The following is a 26,799-nucleotide window of genomic DNA, read 5'->3' as shown; positions in this document are numbered from 1 at the left end:
TATAAAATTGATATTTCTGTTACTGTCAGGAATAAAACTATACATTTCCTTTTGTAAAATAGGAGATATTTAGTTTGTTCCTTGTACTAATCCTCCTCCAACGCATAGTTTTGGTTTAAATAATTTGGGAGTTTAAATCCAGATTTTTATTAATGTATCTTTATCTTTTTCTTAATGTTAACATAAGGATCACACTACATCGAGCACAATAATTATTTAAATTTAATTCTGGTGAGACTCATTTTATTGTTTACCACTCATTTCTTCTGTATACTCCCCAACTTTTGGAATTGTATTCTGGGAATTATATGATTCCCAATTGTTGATCAATGTTGAGTAATTGGTTGAGGAAGGTAAGCGGGTCATCTTTATGAGTTCTCGCATATTTGGGAGAATTTGTTGCCGTTATGTATGAACCTGACTAGGTCACAATCTTTTTCCTTAGACTCTTTCAACCTTTCTTTGTCATCTAGCTTTTAAATATCGTGGAATGAAAGCTGACATCTTTCCTTTGTTGGAAACTTACTTTGTTTTCTCTCTCTCTGCGACTGGATAAAATGCTTTCAGAAAGTGTTTTTTGGAATTCAGAAGTTATACCTGTATTTATTTAGTTGTAGATTCTTTTCATTAGTATTTACAATATAATCAAACCCTTCGAATTGAAAAGTCCTTATTGGCTCAGGAAGTATTCTTGTTCTTATTCTCCTCCTCCTCCTCCTTCATTTTGCTTCTAAGTGGTCCATTCTATTCAGACCTTCTAAAACTCCTGTTGTGCATATATTATATCTCCTAAATCTATTCCCTATTTCTCTCATTTATTGTTTAATAATTTTCATCTCTTTAACTTTTTACTGATATGGGGAGAATTTCTAATATGTCTTCTAATTTTTTATTTTGTTTTCTGAAGCATTTGGTATTCTGTTTAATGCCTTTACTGAGTTCTTTCAAAATGTGGTCATTATTATTTTGTCATTTCCGACTACACATTTGCATTTCCAGGTCATTTCCATTTCATGCTTCCTAGTGCCTGTGTCGACAACACAGGGTCTTCTTAAGTCTCACTGAAAAATTGAAAATGTAAATTAGAGACTTAAAATATTTCTTCCTGTTTCTTGGAAGAATTCTGTTTCAAAAGAGACCATTTGTTCAGCTTTTTAAAATTTGTTTTCTTCTTGCGAATTACTGAATGTTTTATAATGTCCCATTATTTTTTTCTAGCTCGTCTATGGAATGGGATGTCTGTTTATATAATGTTAGGAGCTAAGGTCAATTGTTAGTAAAAGTGTGTGGATTTTTGTTAAATCTCTCAGGTGCAGACCAAAGAAGGGGTAATCGTTTAAATTTATTGTGATTTTGCCAATGCGGAAGGATCATTATTCTGTTTGGGTTAGGGAATTGTCACATGTGGATGGAGATGGCCTGGAGAAGGGAGTTTTTCACTTTGCACTAAGCTACCTTCTCTGACTGCTCAGCAGCTGGAAATTAGTTGCTTCTTCCCCATACCCAGCAAAGCAGCTTCACAGCCTTCCCCCAGAGCCAGTCAGGGTCATGGCCTCATACCCTCCAGTGTACCAGAAATGCCCTGTGCTAGTGGAGGGCACTGCTGTGGGCTTCTTTCCTCCTAGTCTCTAGCAGTGTATGCATCTGCTGCCTGTCAACTGCTCCAAGATCTGCCTTTGTCATTGACCTCTGTGGCTTCTAGGTGGGTTTAAGTGAAGCTCTGACAGAGGCCTTTTCATCTGTTCCCTCCCTAGGTAGCTTTTTTTTTTCTTTGTATGCCTGCAGCACCCAGCCTTCCTAGGTGGTCTCCCATCCAAGTTCTAATCAAGCCCGACCCTGCTTAGCTTCCAAGATCAGACGGGATCCGGCTCGTTCAGGGTGGCACGGCCGTAGCCCCGGTAGCTTTCCTCTTGGTACACTGATGAGTGGCATGCTGGCTGATGCTTCCGTCACTCCTTTCCTATTTGTGGCTAAAATCTCCCAAGAAGTAGTTGGCAGACTCTGTAATTTCTTGAGTTCTCCTTGTTTTCTCAGTCGTATCAGTGAGGCAGAGAATTAAATACACAGGCTTATCTCATCTTACTGGTTCAGGATTCATACCGAGTCTCTATAAAATATGTTTAAAATGCCTGGCATCGAATAAAACTTTCAAACAAATGAAATTTGGATACACGCCCAGGGTGAATCAAGCCTGTTTTGCTCAGAGCTCAAAAATACTCTATTAGTTTACATGAGGAAGGAAACTTTAAGAAAGAAAGGTGCAAATCTAACATTCTGGGAATTTATAGAAGTTTTATTTATATCAAGCCACAGAGCAGCAAGTGTTTTGGCAGATTTTCTAAAGAGGTTCACAGTTTATGGATAATTTCTAGGTCTTTCGTAATGATTATATTGCTAAGAAAAAAGTAGTGTTTGATTCTGACACAGCTCTAAGCTGGCTTGTCAAGTTTCTGAGGCAATAAGGTTTTAGGAGCAGTGTGGGGTCAGTGCAGCCCATCTCTAAGCAGGTAAATGGCTTAGATTAGGGGTTGGCAAATTACTATCTGCCACCTGTTCGATACAGCCCACAAGCTAAGCATGTCTTTACATTTTTAAAGGGTTAAAAATTTATAAAAATATTTTATGGCATGCAAAAATATGAAATTAAATTTTATTGTCTACAAATAAAGTTTTATTAGAGCACAGTCATGTTTTTCGATTTACATATCATAAGTGGTCTTCATGTTACAATGACAGAGCTGAGTATATCTGACAGAGACCGTAAGGCCTGCAAAGCTTAAAACATTTACTAGCTGGTTTTTACAGAAAAACTTTGCTGATCCCTGGCTTAGGGCTTTAAGGGGCTGTGGAAATGCTGGCAGCAAGGAAAACTACCCAGAAATTTTACCTCTTTAGGATGATTTTTCCTGTTTCTGGGTTAAGATGAAGAAACTCAAAGTTGCATTTTGAGGCCCACATGGTGATGCTAGTTGAAAAAGCTGGTGAGAACTGATCTCTGCCAATACCTATCCTTCCTGTCTTTACAGTGGTAGTTGGGACATGCTCTGAGGGTCATTTTAACACCTGTAGTTCCAGCCAGGAGACAGGTGACAGAGTAGGACAACAAAAGTAACAACTTGGAGATGCATACTTGTTAAAGATCCCCTTTAGATTTTAATTATCTGTGTTATTTTTGTCCATCTCTAATCTCATGCCTCAACTATTACGAATAATTGAAAAATAGGTGAATTTTTTTTCTTTCAGAGTACTAAACTTGTAAGGCCTTTAGGGAGCAGTATAAAAGACATTTGAGGAAGACTCCTAAAACAGCGTCCAGTTTATTGCTAAGGAATTAGAAAATACTTTTTCCAATATTTCCCAGATTTGCGTTTTAAAATGGCAAATAACATATGAAATGTGTAAGAAGTGATTACTCAAATTTTAAGTAGTGTGAGCCTCCACCTCCCAGAATCCCCCTCTCTAGTGATGGTCTCTGCTCTGTTTGAAGAGTGTGTGCACACGCACAGTGCACTTCAAGATTAAATCCAACAAGATTCCATACTATTACTTTCCATTTAAATCAAGGATGATAAGATTTTTACTTAACTCGTTTGACCTTAAACCTGTATCTCTGTCCTCTCATGCTGAGAGTCTGATTCTCAATAACGCTTGAAATGACAGGATATTCCATCATTATTCATTTGCCATATCTCACAGTATAGAGATGCACAGAATAATCTCAGAATATGCTTACCAAAAAACCTCCAAAAATGTGGCAACTAAAAATAGTTTGAAATCTTTTTGTGGTTCTCCTTGTCTTCGATGTGGCTTCTACTAGACACTCTACAAGAGTATTTTAGTTTTTTTTCCCCCTTATTTTACTGCTAGAGTGTTTTAAAGTCACTTGGAATCATTCTTCTGTGTAGTTATGAACTAACCCAGTGATACACACTTAGGTTCATTTGTTTCATTGTATTTTCTATATTCTGGAATTTCAAAATAATACAAATTTCTTATATGATTATTTAATAAATGATTTATTTGGTTTTAAGACAAACCTACAGAACATGGCTTTATCAAAGATTCTATCCCTCGCACCCTAATTCTTCCCTCTTCTATAGATAACTATTTAAAAAAAGTATTGTTTATTATTCCATTGGGTTTTCTTATATGATTATTTAATAAATGATTTATTTGGTTTTAAGACAAACCTACAGAACATGGCTTTATCAAAGATTCTATCCCTCGCACCCTAATTCTTCCCTCTTCTATAGATAACTATTTAAAAAAAGTATTGTTTATTATTCCATTGGGTTTTCTAATATAAGAAGATACATGTTATATATTCTTCTTTGCCATTTTCTTAGGTCAATTTTAACATACTCTACACACGGTTCACCTTTTATTCACATAACAGTATACATTAATATTATACATATGTGCTATGTGAGTATATAATACATATATAAATATGTTTGGGTTCAGTTGTGTCATAGTATTTTGTTGTATTTTCATAGATATACTATCTGGTTTATTTTATTAGCAACCTTTTTTTTTTTGGCTACTATTTGGTAAGCTAGCAAGGTTCTTACTCTTGTCGAAATGTTTTTTACCCTAATACCTTCTAAAAACGCCTATTCCCCCCATTTCTGATTTTCTGTAGGTCCCCCACTATGAGCAATATTGAAATTAACGAGGGACTTCTTTTTCCTTCCCCTCCTTTCCCTCTTGTTCAGCATCTGACTTGAAGTCATTTCCCTTTAATCCCATTTAATAAGTATAATCAACAACCTTGTTTTACTCACCATCTTCTCTCTCCCTCCTACCCTAATTTTTCATATTTGTACTTCATCTACCTCGTCGGAGTATATAATCATTCTATACTCTATTCTTTCTTAGAACCATGGTTTAGTCGTAGTTCTACAAGTAAAATGCATATTTAATGCCTACTAACATTGCCTTATATGAATGTCTCTTTTGGGTGTCTGAAGCTCATTCCCTACTAGATTCCTCAAGAAAGCCTTGTGGGACCAATGTTTCTTGTATTTTGCATGAACATGACAATTTTTTTGTGGCCTTTATTTGCAAAAGTCAGTTTGACTTGGTATACAGTTCTTGCCTCATATTTTCTTTCCTGCCATATTTTAACTATATTGTTACTTCATTGTCTTCTGGAATAAAGTGTGGCTGTCAAACTCTGATGACAATTAATATTCCTTCTCGTGTAAGTGACTTAGTCTTTTTCCTGGAAGGACCAAAAGATTTCCTTCTATTTCTTTTGTTCTTATTGGCCCTGATCAAAGGGTAGAGGGGGAACCCCAGTTCCCAGAGGATGTTTATCTGGACTTGTTGCTTCCCTGTTTCTTTCACTCACAGATGATGTAAGAGGCAGAAAGGAGGTGGCATCAGTTCTCTGAAACATTATTCGTCTGCTCCTCTTCTCCCACATGCTTCTTTTTAATGAGCAGTACAGTCCACTTGGTACAACCCACGTGGTACAATTCAAGATTTCCCCTACAGTAAATTCTAGTTAGCTTCCCAATGGAATCATTTTTAAACTGTGAAAAGCTCTGCTGGCAACTTTAGAGTCAGAGAGGAGGGAATTCATGGGTGAAACGAAATGAGGATTATGTGGATTTCCCTTCTCCATCGTGGGTCCCATCCAGACAGCTGGCACTTGCACCGTTTCGTGGACTCAGCAGGAGAGCAGAACAGATGTCACGCTCAGTACTTTCTCCAGATGTCCTATAGGAGAAGCATTTCTTTAAAAATCCTCCTCTACCTCTGAATTTTGGACATGTTAGTCAGTTTTTTTTTTCATAACGTTTGTTCCAGAATGAGATTTTCTGCACTTTTGTGTACTTAGTTCATCTCTTCTCTATGTCCTCACCTTCCTCACTTAGGATCCTACTGGCATCAGGCTACGTTCTTCTAAGCATTCCGGCTAACTTTGGGGGTGGGGGGGAGTGCGTCATAGAAACTGACGTTCAAGGCTCCAGAAGAAGTCATGTTGGTTGAGAACCAATTAGTTCAGCCTAAGAGTAGTTGCCCAACTACTAGTAATTAGCCAACAACATAAGTTCTTATATCATTCTTATCTTCCATCTTTAGGAGAAAACTGGCATAATAGATTTAGGCAAACGGGTTGGGGAAATTGTATTGGCTGAGAAAATAGATGAAACTTTAGCCTAGTAAACAGTGAAATGGTAATAGCTCGTAATTTAGTATGCTAATTTCTTTAATCTTTCAAATATACAGCTATATTTGAGCTTTATGGAGACTCTTTCAAAGTAGGTTATGTAATGTCTGTAATAAAGCAAAGTGAAATATTCTTTCAATGAAATCTACTATATATATATATATATATTAAAAAAAAAAGCAAAAACCCTGGATATTAAGGGCAATTACTATAGGAGAGGCAAACTCCTCAAAAGTAAAAGTACTAAAGATAACAAATAGCAACAACTAATAACAATAGTCTCTGCCCTTCGGATGGGCCCCTGCTCCCAGTGACCCACAGCGTTCCCCTGGGACTCACATGTTGTAACAGGAGCCACAGAGCAGGCCACAGCTTCTGAGACAGGCACAGGCAGGGGATATCTGCATTACCTCTGCCTGGGGGGACAAGCCTCAGAAATTCCCCTTTACTCGGAAAGAAGAGACAGAAATCAAAGAGTTTAAAACCGAATTTTGTTTCTGGGATTATTGAGCAACATATAATATCCCAACCTTGTATAAATAAATTAACTTTATTTTAAATTATTGGTATATAGTTTATTCTATCTTAAATATAGATTAACACATAAGAAGAGTATTTTAAATTATATTGTGCATACTAAAGTGCTCCCTGATATTTTATGTTTAAACTTTCAAAAGAAATTTAAACTTAGCTTTCTAAGAAGTATTTATTTTGAGGCTGAAATGATCTGGGGGGCCATCCAGTTTACTTCTGTCGTTATACCAATGAGGCAACTAGGGCCCAGAGAATGGAAGTGATTTACCCAAGTTACACAACTAGTTTAATAGATGGTTCAGAATTACCACCCAGGATTCTTTGCAACTAGTACTGGCCTTTTCCAAAATAGCTATTTTTAATTTTTATATGCTTGTAGATTCATTAATTATTAGAGCTCTAATGAATCTTGGAGGTCATCTAATCCAGCCCACCAGTTCTCCACCACAGCCTCATTCCTTAGAAGAAATCAAAGCCCAGGTACAGATGAAGAATCTGATCACACAGCTTCTTAGGCAAGAATTTTTTTTTTTTTTTAAATCATCTCCAAGGAAGACAGACTTAGTCTAAGAGCCTACATGCATAAAATAAAAGCAACTTTGTTTGGTAACCAGATTAAAGTCTGCTTTCACATAAAATCTATTAATATAATAAATTAAAATAATCAAATGCTGGTCATTTATCAGCAGCTTCTGAAAGGAAGCACTTACGTTACAAAACAGTGTCGAACAAACCAGTGAGTCTGACAGAGTAGCAGTTTCATTTAACTTAAAGTTGTAAATTGCCTCCCTTTTTTTTCTTGCTTGTGTTTGTCTTTCTGTGTATAAAGGATATTTGTTCTCTGCCTCAAGATTTACTAAAGTTTACTTAGAGGCTGAGTAATCTGTACTTTGAGACCTTTCTCCTAGTTGTCATAGCCGTTAAGAACCTAGGAAATTAAACTATTAGCTTTGGTTTTATTCAGTTGCTATTTTGTTTATCTAAGTTGCTAAAATCCTAATGGACATTACTACTAAAAAGAAAAATCAGTAGGACTAAGTTAAATAAATGACAGCAAACTAAAGTCTAAAAGCTCTTTAAAAGATTAAAGTTATTTTGTTTTCCCAAATTGGACTGCATAATAAATTTCAGTTCTCAAATTAAAATTAATGATTTATAATACATTTCAAATGATATTATCTAAAGTTTTCATTTATTAAGTACTTTGTGGAAGCTACAAATATTGATATATTGTCTTCCAGTAATTTATAACATTTTCTGCATCAATCTGTGGAAAAATATTGTGACAAGGAGTTATTTACAAAGGCCCAGTAAAACATGATATAAACACGAGCAAATTGATGAGCAAGAACAACTTTAAATATTTTGCTTCTAATAAATTAGATTTGATTTTAATGGATTTGACATTTTTCTCCCTGAACAGTTTTTTTTCCAGGTCTACATTTAGGAGAGAAAATTAAAAATGTAAATTGAAATAACATGTAACTTTTACTTAATTTCCTTTCTTACATGTATATTATAGAATGGTTTGAATGGAGCACAGCGTATACATAGCTACTGGAAGTCTCAATTTCACCTAAAATGATTATGATTATGTAACCAGCTTTAGGAACACATGATCTTGATACTGAATAATAACAAGAATTTAATTTTGTTACCTATAAACATTTATTGAGCACTTATTATTTTCCAGGTGTCAATATAAGCACTTTGTATATTGATTCGTTAAATCTGAATAATAACCCTAAGAGCTAGGTCATAGTAATATCCTCATTTTACAGATGAATATACCGAGGCATGAAGAAGTGAAGTAATTTGCCCACAAGCACATAACTGGCAAGTGACAGAGTTGGGTTGTGCTAAGCAGGTTCCAGCAAACACTGTCCTACCTGCTGAGCTCGGCCAGTGGTTCTCCCAGTATGGCCGTCCAGGTCAGCAGCTTCAGCACCCTCTGGAACACTCTGGAAATCACATTCTTAGGCTGCACCTCAGACCTACAGAGTCAGAAATTCTAGGGCCTGACAATTTGTGTTTTGACAAGCCTTCCTGGTAGTTCCGATGCACACTGTCTTAGTCCGTTTGGACCACCATAACAAAAATGCCATCGACTGAGTGGCTTACACAACAGACATTTATTTCTCACAGTTCTAGAATCCAGGAAGTCCAAAATCAAGGTGCTGGCAGATTCAGTATTTGTTGAGGACCGGCCACCTGCCATCTTTCCACTGTGTCCTCAATTTGCTGAAAAGCAGAGCACCAAAGCAAGCTCCCCTGTCTCTCCTTATAAGGACATAAATCTCATTTATGAGGGTTTTACCCTCAAGACCTAATTGTCTACAAAAGGCCCCACCTCCTAATATCACACCGGGGGTTAATATTTCAACATGTAAATTTGGGGGGGGGGACACAAATATTCCATCCATAACACACAACAAAGTTTGAGAATTGATGCCTAGATAAAGCGTTGTTCTCTCCGTCGTTCAGAAGTCGGCAGTGTAGTAGTACAGACAATCACGCAAACTATTTCCATCAACCTAGTGAGTGCAATGAGAGGAGCATGTTAGGTACAGTGGCCCTGTAGAGGAGAACGGGAGAGAAAAGGAAGGTTTTGCTTTCTGAACATTGAGAAATTTGCCCTCTAGTTTCAAAGACAGAGCAAGGCCAATCAGCTCCAAAACGGATAGAGTCTGTTGGTTTTGCTTATCCAGAGTTTGAACAAATAGTTCAAACGACTTCAAATGGTTCTGAACATTTTGGCAGGATCCACGTACTGCAGCTACCCTCTATCTTACCCGCCTTCTGGCTGTGACTGTGCCTCTCACATGTAATGTGTTATTCTTGGAATTGATGTAGTCAGAAGAAATCTTTTAAAGATACCTACGGTAATGATGTGCTCTTGCCTAGAAAAATAATTTAGCCTTAGATATTAGAAAGGCTGCCCTTCAATAATGGTACCCATTTTATTTATCTATTAAATTCAGAGTAAGTCGACTAAGACTACCGTCTCTAACTCTGGGAGGTAACAGCACTGAGCATTACAAGGCCCTACCAAAGCTTGTATTACGTAAATCACTTAACTCATTAGGGGTTTCAACCCTTATTTTTCAGGGTATGGTATTTTATAAATCCTCCCAACAGGCTTCCAGGCTAAACAAATTCTTTGCACTTTTCATTTTGCTGGAAACAGGGATTAGACATAAAGTAAACAGCACGGGCTCTCTACTCTGTCACATCTTTGAAGAGATGGCCCTGATATGCACCACTGTTTTCAATCACTTAAAAGGCAATAATTCAATTATCCTTTATATCAGAACTGCCATTGCTTCATTTCACTCCCAGACCTGAGACAAGGAAATCGCTTCAACAGAATCCCCTTTTTCTTCTCCCTCCTAGAGACGAGAATAAGTAATGATACCAGTGATCTACCAAGGACACAATGAGTATAACATACTTTTTGTAAAACGACAAAATATTTCACAAAGCAATGATGCGCTGTATTGTTTGGAAACGGTTTTCCTTGTGTGTGTCTGTGAAAGATGTTTAAATGATTTCATATAAGGGCACTTTTATGGTGAATACTACACTCTGCTTTTGAATTTAAATGCTTGGATTGAGCAGTTTATGTGCCTAAGATGGGAAGAGGAATACACTTGGCAATTCAGAATTTGGGCCACTGATGGACATTCCTTTATGACTATACAAAGAGAAAATATCTTCTAGGGTATTGGGTAGTTGAGGCAAGTTCCTTCCTCATGTAAAAATAACCACCTAATTCTTTTCTAAGTTAATCTTAAATATTAACAGTACAACACGTGGCTCAGACTAAAAGGACATCAGCTTGAATGTATGTCATATTATTAAGGTTTGTCATTTTATTAATGACAAACAGCTCACTTGACTTTTTCTTCATGACCCAGATTAATTACCCACAAAGATAGTCACTCTCTAATATTGCAGTGAGTTACGTCCTTGAGTAAGTGACAGTAAGCTGTTAAGGCTGTGGGAGTCCAACATTATCAGAATGTGGGCACATAAAGTTTAAAATATATGACAGTTGGCCAGTTGATTAATTAAGATTCATGTCATGCCAAATTATCCTTTTCATTAACTTCTGCATTTACTATATTTACTGATGCCTCTTAGTAAATGATAAAATATTTTCATTTCAACAAGTCTAACTGTAGGGATTCAACAAATCCATTCAAGGAATTTTAAAAATAGGTTACACTTTTATTTATTTATTTGTTTGTTTGTTTGTTTGTTTAATTTATTTGTTTTTAAATAGGTTACACTTTTAAACAAGTGATATGGACTCACTTAACATTTTATCTTTATGATAGATGTAATTTTATATCAGGACTGCCATTAACATGGTCAAATTCTCTGTTGAGTTTATCATTCAATCACTGAGAAGAATTCTCTGTTTGGATCACATTGTTCTGAATTAGGATTATTCAGATAGGTAGAGTAAATTGTAGAAAAATATAATCTAATAAGATATAATATTTTTACTTGGTATAGATATACGTTTATAGTGCATTATATTTACTGAGTATCTCCTATGTTCCAGGCACTATTTGGGGCAATTCAGATGACTTATCTCATTTAATCCTCATAGTACAGGTTTTATCACTATTCTCTGCTTTTCCTTTATTTTCTCATAGCACTATTATCGTCGTCATCTAATATACTACATATGATTCTATTGTCTTCTCTCTCTTTTTTCCCTGTAGCCCCCTCCCCCTCATTAGGCAGGGATCATTATGTTTGATTTACTGCTATCTCGACAATTCTTAGAATAGTGCCTTGTTCATAATAGGTTCTCGATCCATATATTTTTTTGAATAAATGGCCCCGAGAGGCAGGCAGGTATTTTGCTCTCCAATTTACAGATGAGAGGTTAAGGAAGTAACAAAATTAGAATGTAAAAATGGCTCCAGGTGGTCCACCTACTCTTCTATCTATTCATCCATTCAATGAATGATTTTAAAGCCGATGATATTTCCATTATACCAGACTGCCTCCAATATGTTTACTACATTAACATAAAAAATCGGCACGATAATGACTATTTTTATCGATTCGTTATAAGTTCCCCAAGTATCAGTGTTAGACCAGAAGTTCTTTTCTTTTTATTCATTGGTACGTTGTCATTTCTCATGATATTTAACAATCTGTAATTAATTTTGAATGAACAATCCTTATGTCCAAAGTCCAAATGGTACAGAGGCGTGTATGGTGAAAAGTACCTGTCACACACCTCTCCTCCATTCATTCCTTAACTTGCCTGCCTGCCGGAAGCACCTGGTGAGCTTTAGCAGTTACTGAAGCCTGTGTCTCACCCCCAGAGGTTGTGACAATTTTACTGGGTCTGTGGATGTGGTCTGGGTCTTGGTATTTTTAGAAGATCCCCAGGAGAGACTTTACTTCAGGTGAAGGTAAAGCAACAAGGATCAAGTCTACCCTGTTGCCATGAGTAACTAAGACACACAGAAAAAATATGAAACAGTGCTTTTTTTTCTTTTCTTTTCTTTTCTTTTTTTTTTTGTGTGACACTGGATACCAGGTAAGAAAAAACAATAATCCCCAAGGGATGGAAAACAAATGTCATGAGCCCTGTGATGGCCCCAGTTTATAGTCTGAGAGCATATACTGGCCATGCCACAGAGAGAAAGAATTCAGGCAGAGCTTGATGGTCTCCCTGAGTAGAGCTATCAGAGCTGAGGGTTTGATGAGACCAAATCAGTGAGAATCCATAGGACAGACTACAGCAGAGGAGGACTCTGGAGGTTTACAGGGATGTCTGAGTATTCAGCTGAGACCCGATCAGCACATGCATGTCAGGAAACTGCCAGAGGCTGGGGGTAAAGCTCGTGAAAGGATTAGAAGAAACAGTGCCTAGTGTTCATTCATGGAAGGGAATTGTGCCTGTTCCAGCAAGATGGACCGGGAAACTTTGTGACTTTCAGGGCATTTGATGGAATATTCAGAAGGGTTTTGCTTCAGTAGTATGTCCTATCTAACATCTTGAAAGCAAGACCAAAAAGGTCAAATTATTTCCAAGTAACAACTATATCCTAGAATAAAGTTTAGCAATACAAAGATACATAGCACCTAACAAGGTAAAATTCACAATGTCTGGTATCCAATTACAAATGATCAAAAATGCAAAGAAGTAGAAAACTAAGATCTATAATGAGGCAATAAGTTAATTGAAAATAACCCCTAACTGACATAAATATTATAATTAGCAGATAAGGACATTAAAACAGTTATTATAACTGTATTCTACATATTCAAAAAATTAAATAGAGATATGGAAGATGTCCAAAAGATCCAATTCAAAATTCTAAATATGAAAACTGCAATATACAGATGCTCCTCAACCTACAATGGAGTTATGTCCCGATAAACCTATTGTAAGTTGAAAATGCATCGAATACACCCAACTTACCAAACACTATAGCTTAGCCTAGTCTACCTGAAACGTGCTCAGAACACAATAACCAAAAGCTGCTGGCTACACAGGGCACTGTCGAGTTTCAGTTCTTTACTCTTGTGATCATGTGCCTGACCGGGACGGGTAGCTCACTGCCAGCAACAGAAGAGTGTTGTACCACTTATCACTAGTCTGGAAAAAGATCAAAATTCAAAGTTTGAAGTACAGTTTCTATTGAATGTATATCACCGTCATACCATTGTAAAGTCAAAAAATCCTAAATTGAACCACTGTAAATCAGGGACTGGCTATGTATAAGGAAAGATACACTGGATGGGATTAATGGCAGATGAGACATTTCAGGTGAAAAGATTAGCAAACTTGAAGATATAGCAATAGAAACTATCCGAAGTGAAATACAGAGAGCATGGAGAAATTTTTTTTAAAAAAATGAATAGTGTTCGTGACTTCCGGGAAAACTTTAAGCAGTCTAGTGTATGTGTAATTGGAACACCTGAAAGGTGGAAGGGGTATAGGAGAAGAATTACATTTGAAGAAATAATGTCCAGAAATTTGCCAAATTTAATGTCAACTAAAAACACATAATGCTTAGAGGCCCGACACCCCCAAATTCAAGAAGGAAGAAATAACATGACAATCAAGTTGCTCAAAAGCTGTGATGAAGAAAAATATTGGAAGAAGCCAAGGAATTAAAGACATATTCCGTAAGAGGAACAAAGATGCTTCTTTGCATTTTTCACTTCCTCCATCTTGGAGATCATTTCATATCGATAAACATGGAATGGCCTCGTTTTTAAAAAAACAGCTCTGTTAAGCCATCAGGTCTGGATTTTGCCTGATCCCAGTTATTTAGACTATCGGAAGTTGTACTGTATGCTTATTTTAAAAACCTTTTGGGAACAGAGATGTAACTCAAATAGTTGCTAGAATTAATTTTTCTTTTAGGCATACCCTTAAGTCTTCTTTTGCACACTATTATGGCAAAATGCTTTTGCATATATGTTGAATATACAAGCTTTCTAGAACACCATATTCACTATAAATTAGTATTTTTCACAGATAAAGTCTGTATATATATATATATATATATATACACACACACACACATATATATATATATGTATGTGAATTATGGACAAGCGTTACATTTTGAAAAGTTATGATGACATTTTATTTGCTTTCCTTGTCCCTTCAATATGAAATCTGGTGTTTGGTTTGTCCTTTTTCACTCAACACGACTTTCTTTTGCTCCTTTCTTTGTCCTTTGGTGTTGGTCTCGAGGCCACAGCTATTCCAGAGTCGTATGCTGTGTAAGCTAACGTGTTACCAATTTGCACTTTTGGCAAAAAATTATTTGGCTAACCTCATACTTTCTTTTTTCTTTTTTAAGTTAATGTACTCTAGTTTATAGACTGCTGCATGAGAAAGATGATCTTTAAAGACAATGGACCAATTTATTTGGGGACCTCAATTTACTAATGGCTGTGTATGTGTCCCTCACAGTGTCTCTGTAATTTTCAATCTTAAAGCAAAAGAAAATCAGGATTCATTATTCGAAACTACCCATATTGTCATATGCTCTACGGATTTACTAGTTTTGTTAGTTGAGCACTAAGTCTTTTTATGATTAATGATATTTTGAACATTTTGCAAACAGTTCATTGCATGTTGGATCAGTGCAGTTCATACCAGCTGAGCATTTGTTTTGTATTCATTAGCTGATGAAGTCGGTGAGATGATTCTTTGCAGCTCCTTCCACTAAATTTGCTCACTCGCCTTTCACATAATTAAACTCCGTATGCCCGTGGTCGGGTTTCAGAGCTCCCTGTTCACCTCTTTGTTCCTCACTTTGTAGGATTTCAGGGGATTGTCCCTACCCTATTCAGTTATGCTTGCTTGTATTTGTATGCCTAAGGTCATGTTTCTGAGAAGTCTACAGTGGAATAAATATACATGTTTTGAATGCGGTCTTTCCCAGAAGTGGTGGTCTTTTGGCTGAGAAAATGTTTCCACTGACTCGTAAATTACCTTTAAGACCCCCCTCTCCACCTCGGAGTCCTCTTTGGCTTACTCGGGATGCATTGCTTTCTAACCTAGGGAAAGTGTGGAGAGCCTGATTCAAAAGCATTCCTATGCCCGCTCACCCATCCGTACCTATGGAGAAGAGGATGTCCTGGGAGATGAAGTTCAGACGACACAGGGCCGAGGTAAGACAGCTTCCCCAGCTCTGCAGCTGCCGGGAGCACCAGCACGCAAAGGAGAATGAAGGCAGGTAGCGCATGAGGCTTCTTGTCCTCAGGGCACACGCTGCCCCCAAATATTTCAAGAGCTTCTTCAAGAAGTAATAGCCCCTGAGGCCGATTTTCACATAGTTCATAATTCTGCCTCTGAGTCGTAAGTGATTTATGATGCCTGAAGGTTTCCTGTGGTTTCCTTTTCTGGTAAAAGGACACGAGCCCCTGATTCAGGGCTAAGGAGTTACTTACCAAGGAGCTGTAGGATGTCGGGGGTGGTCCCTCAGTCTTTCTGAACCTCGAATTTATAATTGGAAAAATCAAGGACTATATCTGTTCCACCTAGGTCAGGAATATCTTACAGGATAATGGCTAAAACTGAAAACACTTTTAAAAAGGAGATTCTCCTAGTGAAGGGCACTACTTAGAGGCGGCAGCCCCAGTGGTGAGATGGAGGACTGGAAGTCCCTCTGTCAGAAAAGCTCGAGGAGGAGCCCTCTGCACCTGGAGTCCAGAGAAGAACGACCAGAGGGTGACCAGGCACAGGGATGTTCATATGGGGAGCAAGCCCCTGTCATATTGCTATGTCCGTAACATGGAACAGCATAATCGGTCAAAACAGAGGACATCTCTTATAGCTAAATCCAAGTGAGCTCCTGGTAATTATACAATCGGAAAAATCAATGTCAACTCTTGTTGAAACATCTGGATGCTATGATGTAAGAAAAAGTAACTTTGTAACTTGTCAAATATTTTTATAAGGAGTTATGGAAGCTAAAAAAAAAAAAAGGAACACACTTGTGTGTTCTCACGGTGGCTTTTGGGGCTCGTATGTCCAGCCCTCCTTTGGGGATCTGCAGAGGTTAAGACAGTATCAGCTCCCTGGAGCTCCTTTAAGGGGAATCAGGAATCAGGTAAGACCTTCAGGTAGTGAACCCGTGTTTTGGCTACTCCCTGGGAGTCTGTAGGCCATCTAATGGGTTAAGTCTTTTCCTATTTAGTAAATCCTCTCTTCCATACGTGGTGTAAATGATATCTCCTTATCTGGAAAGGTCGAGCTGCCTCCTGGTTGACATGTCTGTCTTTTTGGACTGCAGATCTACTATCACATTTCTTAAATCGATCCTTACAGATCATATAATTCTCGACTCGCACGTCGGAATAGAGTTCCCAGTCTAACGAGTCCTTTCGCCTTCCAGGGTCAGCCTTCACAACGTCCGATAACCTGTCTCTCAGCTCCTGGGTCTCGTCTTCCCCCAGCTTTCCTGGATTTCAGCACCCACAGCCCCTGACTGCCCTGGGCACCAGCACAGCATCCATAGCGACCCCCATTCCGCACGCCATCCAGGGCTCTCTGCCGCCGTACGGCCGGCTCGGGGTGCCCCTGGCCCCTTCGGCCATCGCCGGCTCCATGCAGAGCAGCGGCCCCGCCTTCCCGTCCTTCCACATGCCGCGCTACCACCACTACTTCCAGCAGGGGCCCTACGCTGCCCTCCAGGGACTGCGCCATTCCTCCGCGGTCATGACGCCGTTCGTATGACTCCTCTAAGAGTGGGAGAATCCAGATCTGCGGCGTGCAAATGGGTATGGAGATACAGGGCAGGCTGGGTGGGCGGGATGTGGGGTGCTGGACCCGGGGCTCTCCGGGAGACATGGGACCTACTGAGAGGAGAGCTGGACACCACAACACGTACTGCCACGGGAATGCATCGCGGGCCAGGATTCATCTGTAGTTGTCGGGTAGCTCTTGGGTTTGAGAAAGAATCAGTGTCAAGTTCTCAGCCAGCCTAAGTCCTGCAGCTAACAGGACATCGATTGACCCAGGAAGATTAATACTACGAGGCAGATGAATCCTAAAGTGCATTCATCCTAGTGGTTGAAAATGCTGTGTCGATGCAGTAATGTATAGAATCAACGAGTATAGGTTTTCTTTCTGCTTTCCACAGGTTAAAAGAATCTTCAAAGAGGCAATACTGTATTACATACCGACCATAATGTGTAATGACTAACTTAAGTCCATTTCTCCCTGTAGAAAATGAGAGCCCTTAGAGAGAGATTCGTAGTGCTGTAGCTTAAGCATGATTAGTTTTCCTTCGTTAGTTTGCTGGGCGAGGAGCTGAGAATGCCGATGCATCCCATTTTGTGGATGAATACTTACTTGGTAATGACTTTACAAAGTTCTTTTTGTAATACTGGAGGACCAGTACCAAACGAGCTCTTTTCCAGTCTTGTCTTCTTTCTTCCTAATTCTCTTTCTTGCAATCACTTGCCATCTATGTAGGGAAAATCTTCTATATACAATTTTGAAGCAAGAGGCTCTTTGTGTTACATGGTAAAGCTGAGGTTTGAATTTTCTGGGCTGCGTTCTAAATACACTACTGATCTATTCACCAAGGAACACTAAAGCCTCTACATGATGACGTGCGAAGCTTTCTTTCACTTAAGCTGCAATAAAAAGCTGATTTTCCTATTCTGAAAGAAGCTTCTCCACCACGGGTGCCGATGGCCCCTTCAGTTTTCTTCAGCTTTGGGAGACCTTATGGATGTTAAAATGCGCCAGGCCAAATCCTCATTTTTGGTAAATCTGCTTTGATGATAGATTAGCCGCTACTGCTAACTGACAAGGATTTGTGGGTGGCCATTCTAAGTGCCTGTGTCACCAGCCACCATCTAACCTGTGCTCACGAGGGGCTATGTGCCTATGTGTCCGATTTGTCCTTTTCTCTTACCGTTACATTCAGTGACTCCTTTACCATTTTTCTAGCCTATTATGTGAAATTACATGTTAACTCGAGGACTCCCTGATTGAAACATTGGCAGTGCTTACGAGTAAATCTAAAACATTTATCCACTTCATTTTCCGCTCTTGCTGTGTTTTGAAGCCTTCTTTAAGTGTTGTACAGTAATTAATTATATTTTAGTTATATATAATCTCTATATTATTTTGGGCAACATATAACTAAACAATTATGGTCAGGGTAGTATATTTGGGTAGTATATTTGGTATTTTGCAACAGTTCGTTTACTTATAACAAAATTTAATGAAGTTTATACTCCTTCAACTTTAGGTATAATGCATTCTAGCTACAGGATGTAATCTGTCTTCTTCACAAAGCTCCCCGAAACTCGATTTTAACTGAATAATTTTGTATGCAATATTCCTTTTACTCTGTCTGACTACAAAAGTATTAAATTTGTTTACTACATGGTTGATGGGAAAAGAGATGGGAAATATTGCTGCTGTGAGCAGAGGTGTATTTGGGAGTAAATGCAATATACTTATCAGATCAGACTCCGTTGGGATTTTATTTGGTCATTTTAGTGTTAGGCTTTTCCACATCAAATGCCTTTCTGGGGCATTTCCAGCTCATGAAACATGGCAAAATGGCATAGCCTGTCCATGTGAGGCCATTGCTGGACTTTGCAATTGTCCTTCTCCACTGTATCCCTAAGTTTCTGTATGGAGAAGCGTGGACTGTGTTAACCAAGCATCTCAGAGTCCCGCGGAAGGCACTGTTGGCTAATTTATAGCTTCTGGCATGTTATGCTATAGTATACACAGGTAGTTTGTTTTCAAACACAGCACAGATGTGCATTTCCTTAAAAATACAGTTATGAGCAATGTTTAAATATCCATAGAGATTAGGGTAGGGGTTTAATATTTAATACTTGGCCTCTCACCAGTGCTCCTTTTAATATAGAGTACTGCTGCTTAAAGCAGGAACAGCAAAGGTAGATGCTATTTTCCATGATGCTAGTCAATATTCTGGTAAATTACTGGTCTGCTAAAGTAAATCATATCTGAATCTTCTTTTCAATGAGAATGAAAGGATGATTTTAATACTATTTCGATATTTTTCCCAACTGGTGTGTCTCAAAGGACAGTTGTATGTTTTTGTTAAATATGGTTTTACACCAGTATTTCCTGACTTCATAACTTTGTGATTAAGCAATATAAGAATAAGATAAGAGTGCTTAGAGAAAAGACTAATATCGCAAAGCATGCTATTGAAAAGCCACACCTGGAATTCTAAACTGGATATAGTGTGTAAGTATTTGGTCTTATTTGAACCAGAAATAAAAAGCACAAGTGACATGGAGCTCAGCCTGATGCGAGTCAGTCTAGCCGTGAGAGCCAGGGGTAGAAATTTGCTCCACTGGGGTCTTTACGAGCTATTCTGGTTGTTGATTCTTGCTTCACCCCTCGGGCAAGTAAGATTTAAAACTCTAAAGTCTATTTTGCCAAAAGGAATCGCAAGAACTAGATAATTAGCGGGAAAGCCAACTGAATAATAAAGAGCATGAGGTATAGTACATTTAGAATAAATTCGGGGTTTCTCCTCCAGGTATATTACACTATCAAAAAGCACGGCTGCTAAAAAGAGGCCCTGTCAGCAGCTCTTTATCTAACCCAAAGAAATTAACTCACACAATTAACTAATATTAATCACATAATTAATATATGATTTGTTTTTAAAATATTTATTGATAATTCTGAGTCAGTTCAATTATTTCTTTCACTTAGTAACTCCTCCATCCTTCTCCACCTGCCCCTTAGCAGTATAAAGATAAACACATCCAGCTTTCATTGCTGGTCCTTTGAATTTATAACAGTGGTATGTTGTCTGGAAGGTCTACCACCTTCCCAGTAGGTGGACAAAGGAGGAATTGAGAAGCTCCCTGATGATTCATCATCATCTAGCAAAACCCCTGTGTAAGGGCTATGACGTAGGAGTCATACTGATTTCAGGGGTATTCCAAGTTCTCCCCTCCCCCACCGTTAACCACATCTCTATCGTTGCAATTCTCCAGCCATGACATCCATCCCCCCACAAAAAAGAAAAAGGAAACCCTCTAAAAGCCCCCCAAATAAGTATTCTTATAAAGTATCCTCATCCCATGTTGCCTACGAATTTTTTGGCGAGGTGTTAGGATAGTTATTCCAATGCTGAATTTCACATTAGCTTTTCAGGATGCTCTGCTTATGTTTAAGCTGAATTATATTGAGAAAAATAAGCCTCAAATAAAGTGGATAAAGTGACTTTACCACCCCATTAAATACATAGTCAAGCTTAGCGATGACTCAGGTACTAAAATTCAAAGATTCAATTACGTAATGAACAGGGTCATAGATTGTAAGAAAAACAGTCTTATTACACAATCTTCCATTAACTACATAAGGAAAACTTTTCATTATTAAACATGCATGGACTTGATAATTATTACAAGTAAAGCAATATTATACCCTAAATCTAGACTGTGTAGACAGAAATAAAGCGCTAGACGGAAAAGATTTTCAGCTGGCCCCTTTAGAGATGGGTGGAGGATGGATTTTATATGCATATTATTTCAGAGTGCAAGGATTTTATGTAAACAAGCAAAGAGGAGGTTAAAACTTTATGAAACTAAACATCCTTTCTTCACTACTATTCATTCCATGCCAGGTATCAAATATTCCAATATTTATCTTTCTTTAGCATGCTTAAATATGCACAGGTTCATTTATATACGTTTGACAGATGATTTAATCCGTAAGTATTTTCTGGCCCCTTTGTCTCTGTCCATCCCTTAAATAATTCCGATCCTCTCCCCTGATAATAAGGAAGTAAAAACATTTTGGCGAAATAATACATCTGAACAAAAACTACAATTTATCGTGTTTTACTTCTGGTACATTAATATACTGTATTTAGTGGTTGTGTTTTCCTTAGTTTCAGAAACCTGAAAGAAGGTCTTTGAATTCCCTAAAGGAAAAAATCAAATTAGCCTTTTTAGTAGACTCTATCACGGTTCTATTGTTTGCTGTGTTCATCTGCTTAATGAATCGCGTGGGAACAGTCGTTGTTATGAAGTGCGGTGTGCTGGGGGCTGGGGGAAGGGCGTGGGAAATGCTTTATGGGAGAAGAAGTTAGAAGCCTAATATTATGAAGTAACATCTAACGAAGTTCTTTTTAAGTGCAATATATTTATTTCTGCTAGAAATGTATTATCAACATTATGTAATATTTGAAGCATTACATGTTATTTGTAAACAGCTTAAAATTATATATTACCCAAAATTGTACAGAAGTACGAATGTGTGGATATTAACTTCTTTCATTAAAAATGGTGTGTTTTTGATATATATATATATACACACATTTACACCTTTCATTATCTGACACACTTTGCTTCGTGACTTTTGCTACCTGTTTCCTCACCTGAAAAAAAATGATGGGGGGAATTAGGTGAGATCAGGGGCCACAAATGGCCACTCCTGGACCAGACACAGCCCATGGATTACTGCATAGGGCTTGGCTTTTTTTTTTTTTTAACTTTTTAACACCTACCTGGTCTTCCTAGGTGGTCTCCCATCCAAGTACTAACCAGGCCCGACCCTGCTTAGCTTGCAAGATCAGATGAGATTGGGCTTGTTCAGGGTGGAATGCTCATAGACTTAGCTTTGTCTTTAATTGCATTTGAGAGCCCGTGGAGAAGACACGTCTCTAGGCCCCACTAGTTCCCATTTTCCCTTCCCTCACTCACTCTCCCCGATGAACCCTTGGGATGGTAGGACTTTGCACCTCCCTGTACTGAGTGATACTGAAGACTCCATAAAGCTTAACGATCTCCTGCTTCTCACTCTAGTCATGAGCTCTTGAATGTGCGGTACCGATATCACACAGAGCGGACTGCCACAAAATAAGATCAGCCAAAGTCGAAGTCTTAATCCTTCTTCCACGTGACAGTTCTTCAGAGTATGTGACGTTATCAGACCTTCTGCTTTCAGGAGCCTGCTCCATCATCCTTAATTTTTTGTGCATGCCAAACACCAACCTTTAAAAAATCTTTTATTTGGAGTGAATCTAAGCTTACGGAAAAGTTGTAAAAATATTATAAAGAAACCCTGTATACCCTTTATCCAGATTCACCAATTGTTAGCGTTTTGTCCCATTTGAGTTATTTTCATTCACACTGAGTAGAGCATGCAAAAACACACGCACACATTATACAAATTGTTTTTCTGAGCCATTTGACAGTTTCATATATCATGCCCTATTATCCCAGTATGTTTCCTAAAATCAAGAAAATTCTATGAAATAGCCACAGCAGAGTTAGCAACTTCAGGAAATTGAACAATAGCACAATACTGTGATCTAATCTCTGTACTCCACTTTTGTCAAATGACTCAATGATGTCCTCTGCAGCATAATTTTTCCTTCAGTATAGATCCAGTTCAGAGTACATATTGCATTTAGTTGTAATGTTTCTTTAGTCTCTTTTAATCTGATGCAGTCCCTCAGCCTTTCTTCGTCTTTTATGGCAAAAGAATTCCTATGTTTCAGTAGTGTATAATTTCTATCCTTAGTTATCTTAATGCACAAGTCATCCCAGATTCGGTTAATGGGAGAGCTCCTTAAGCTGGCTTCTCTGTCTTTTTTATTTTCCAGCATTTCTTCGATTTTGGGCATAACACGTCATTCCAGGCTCATCTTGTATCTTTCCTGCTCCCAGTCCTGGAGCCAGCCATTTCTACAAGGAGCTCAGATTCCTTTTAGTTGGAAAACTGTATTAGAAACTAAGATCTGGGTGCCAGATGTGCTCATGGGGTATGTTTGCACCTAGGTCATTTCAGCCGACAGGAATACACATATGTATATAAACACACACATTCAAATATATGTGCGTGTGTATAAACTGTGTTAGAAATCATAAGTTTATGCTGATATCTCCAATTCTAACACACTCCCCCTCCCCCCCCATAGAGTCCTTTTTTTCCTCGCTTTGCCCCATTCCACATCTGTATCCACCTTCTTCCGCATTGAGAATCCTGGTTCCCAAGAGCATCAACAAATTTACTCATTTCTACCATACACTTCAACTAATTTCACATTGCTTCACTTATACAACTACAAAAACACACCTTTTACAAAGAGTTCAAGACCTGTCCGCAGTTGTCTTACCCTCTTCTCCACCAAGGGTACGTTGTTAAAGGATGCATTTTGCAGTGACTTGGGTTGGCTCGTTTTTCGTTCTTCTATGTGGTGCAGTTATTCATGGCAATACAACTGGGTTCATTTGTTCAGATTGCTTAGTTTTAAAGTGCTTTTTTCCCCCTTCTCATTCTTACTGATTAAAAAAAAAACAAAACCCAGAACATTATATGCTTCCAACAAAAAAACTCAGAACTCATAAGCAACTATAACTAAGTGTAGGGTACAAAGTTAAAATAAATAAGTCAGTTGCTTTTCTATATATAAGCAATGAACAATTGGAATCTGAAATTAAAAATATAACACCATTTATTTACATCAGCACCAAAAAAAGGGGAAAGAAATACTTAGGTATAAATATAATAAAATATGCACGAGAATCTATAAGATGAAAATTGAAAAACTCTGATGAAAGAAATCAAAGAAGATCTAAATAAATGGAGAGAGGTTCAATTTTTGTGGATAGGTAGACTCAACATTGTCAAGATGTCAGTTCTTCTCTACTTGCCCTAGAAATTCAACGCAACCTCACTGAAAGCCCAGCAAGTTTTGTGGCTATTAACAAACTGATTCTAAAGTTTCTATGGAAAGGCAAAAGACCGAGAATAGCCAACACAATACTGAAGAACAAACTTCCAAACTTACTATAAAGCTACAGGAAAAAAGGCAGTATATTGATGAAAGAAGAGATAAGTAGATCAACGGAGAGCCCAGAAAATAAAACCACATGAATACAGTCAACCGATCGCTGACAAAGGAGCAAAAGCTCTATCTAAACAGCTAAACAGATGGCAGATAAACATGAAAAGATGCTTAACATCATATGTCATTTGGGAAATAAAATTTAAAAAGCAACGAGAGACCGCGGCACATCTTTTAGAAGAAGTAGACAGTGGTGACGGTCGCACAACCTCATGAATATATTAAAGTCACTGAATCCTACATGCAGAAGAATGTATGTTATGATATGTGAATTATATCTCACTAAAGCTGTTATTTTACAGCAAAAGAAAAAAGCTATCTAGAAAATATTTTATTTCTATTCTTTAGAGCCCAACTTGTCAACTTTGAGGACTCCCAAAAGATTTGAGGGCAAATCTTTGTCCTTGTGAGTTAAAAGTGAGCCGTCTACAATCTTCTCCCCACTTCATTTTTTTCACGCTGTAAAAAGAAGAGAAGGAGCAATCAGGGGGATCGTTATATAAACTATGTAAATGTCTAACCAATGTACTGTATACTTGAATAAAATAAAATAAAATAAAAATAAAGAAGATAATACTGCCTAATTGATAGCATTGTGTGGCCCTACGGTCTCAATTTACATTAGTTTATTTTTTTATCCCTTCCATTGCCCTACCTCAGAAGAATTGTAGCTGGTTCTTTAGACTTCTTGCGATAGAAAAAGATAATATAAATAATCTTCCTCTATCCCGAGCCTTGATGTGGTAATAATTGCTACCTTTCATAAAACATTTACTATATATGTACACTTTAAATATAGTGTGTTACTTAATCTTTGCTACAACTCTGTGAAGTAGGAACTCTTATTATTCCCACCTGAAGTATGAGAAAACAGCCTGAGAGTGACTTACACTAAGTGAGAAAATCAGGATTCAAATCCTGTCTCTAGTCATAACTAAGATGCTGCATTAACTCCTTAAACAAATATTTCTAAATTCTTAGAATTAAAAAAAAAAAGTCTATTGTGTCTTTTTCTGAATCCAGGTACATGGCCTGGGTTAATTGAGAAACTTACTAATAACTGCATAACTCAACAATTTTTCTCCTAAAGGATTATACATTGTCACTGGTTAAGTGTCTCAAGATGAGTTTCAACAGATTTGTAGACAAGAATGGAATTTTAAAGTTCCACAATTATCTTTTGGGGATGGGTCAATATCCTTGTGGAAGCAAGACTCAGCTGCCCAAGCAGAAGTCGGTGGCCTCAATGTCAACACTTATGACTTATTTAGGAAGATTTTCTCCTTCTTCCCTTGTACTCTAGTTGCCATTTGGGCTTCTAGAGGATAGAAGTGATTTGAAAATAGGAACAATGAAGCCCGCTCTACTTAGAGACTGCACAGCAGGAGGAGCCAGGGAGGACCCAGATGATGGGTGCCAAGGGGTACAGTGGAAGCCAGGTCGGGGCTGCGATTTAAACCATAGCACACAGGTGCCTTATGTATCATCGCTGTTTTTACTATGTTTTGTACTTAATCTGCCTATATATATTTAATAATTCCTTCTTTAATATATTCTAAGACTTCTGCTTATTAGGAATGAATATAGCCATTCTTGTATTAGCCACTTGAATGGTAAATAAAAATAATCTCAATATGTTGGAGTTTGTAGAGATACGTGATTTGACAAGACTTTTTTTGATCTTTGCGAATTTATAGAAAGTCTTGCAAAAATCTAAGAAATGAATCCCACTTGGTTTACCTTTTTAAAACTTCTTAATTGAAATGAATAAAATTACGAAATCGAATTGGTCTTAAGGAATCTTGGATATGTGGTTCGGTAATAGCCGACATAATTATGAGACCCTAAGAATTTCGTTACCCTCTTTGGGACTAATTCGTGATGATAGACCAGAGATAAACACTTTGATGTCAGTTACACCCCTTCCTTGCACCTTACCAGAGAAAGAAGTACTTTAATGTATAAGAAATTGTGAAACGGCACAAATAAAAACTCATTTTCATGTAGAAGAGTATCGATTAAAGTGAAATGAGTATTTTAAGTTATCACATGATAGGTGGGAAATTTGAAATATTCAAAATGATGTTCATTGAACTACTTCTATCTTTCCTGGTATATATACTCAAACTAAATGCAGATGTAACAGAGCAATCCATTTAAATTTATATCTATGTATTTGCACAAAGTTAAAACATTTAAATTTGATAAAATGTAATCTGAATCAGCTAAACAAAGTCATAACAGTAGTAAATGAAAAACCAAACATCAGCCGTAATAAATATTTTAATCATTTTGATATATGAAACATGCAATGTAATTACTTTTATGCAGAGTTACACTTGGAATTTCCCTAAATTTCATTTTTAGTAATTGACTTAATACAACAGTGATTTTTCTTTTGAAAAGTGAATTTAAAAACTACCTAAAATTTTAAATTCTGATTTACAAGTCATTATTGCCATCTGCTGGTTATATAGTTTCATTACATTTTTTGCAGAAATTACCAATCGCTTTACTAAAAGACAAAAAGGAAAACAGGTGAGTTTTAGATATAGATGACAGCATTCAAAATCTCTCTGTAAGAGAAATAATCGACTAAGTCACAAAGCATTAAGGAGGGTGATACTATGAGAATATATGTTATTTCTAATTTTAACTGACATAACTAATAGTACAATAAACATTCTTATGAAAGTTATTTTTAAATGGTAAAAAAGA

At 37.5% G+C, this 26,799-nt stretch overlaps 1 protein-coding gene and 2 pseudogenes across 1 annotated transcript in view; 1 reads left to right on the top strand and 2 right to left on the bottom strand.

Annotated features, from left to right (window-relative positions):
• Window positions 1-18,253, top strand: part of TBX20 (T-box transcription factor 20) — a 44,736-nt gene extending 26,483 nt beyond the window's left edge. Inside the window, exons 7-8 of the mRNA XM_039862737.1 lie at window positions 15,270-15,379; window positions 16,606-18,253. Of these exons, the coding sequence (XP_039718671.1) occupies window positions 15,270-15,379; window positions 16,606-16,946 (451 nt within the window). The 3' untranslated portion in view covers window positions 16,947-18,253. The remainder of the gene's footprint in view (window positions 1-15,269; window positions 15,380-16,605) is intronic.
• LOC120602644 (uncharacterized) lies at window positions 1,777-1,895 on the bottom strand (annotated as a pseudogene).
• A 3,469-nt stretch (window positions 18,254-21,722) lies between the features above and the next one.
• LOC120602602 (uncharacterized) lies at window positions 21,723-21,842 on the bottom strand (annotated as a pseudogene).
• Window positions 21,843-26,799: the final 4,957 nt, after the last annotated feature.

This window comes from Pteropus medius, unplaced genomic scaffold (assembly GCF_902729225.1).
Source record: "Pteropus medius unplaced genomic scaffold, Ma_sr-lr_union100, whole genome shotgun sequence".
NCBI lineage: Eukaryota > Metazoa > Chordata > Mammalia > Chiroptera > Pteropodidae > Pteropus > Pteropus medius.
Note: the sequence above shows the minus strand (reverse complement) of the source record. Positions and strands in the feature narration are given on the sequence as shown.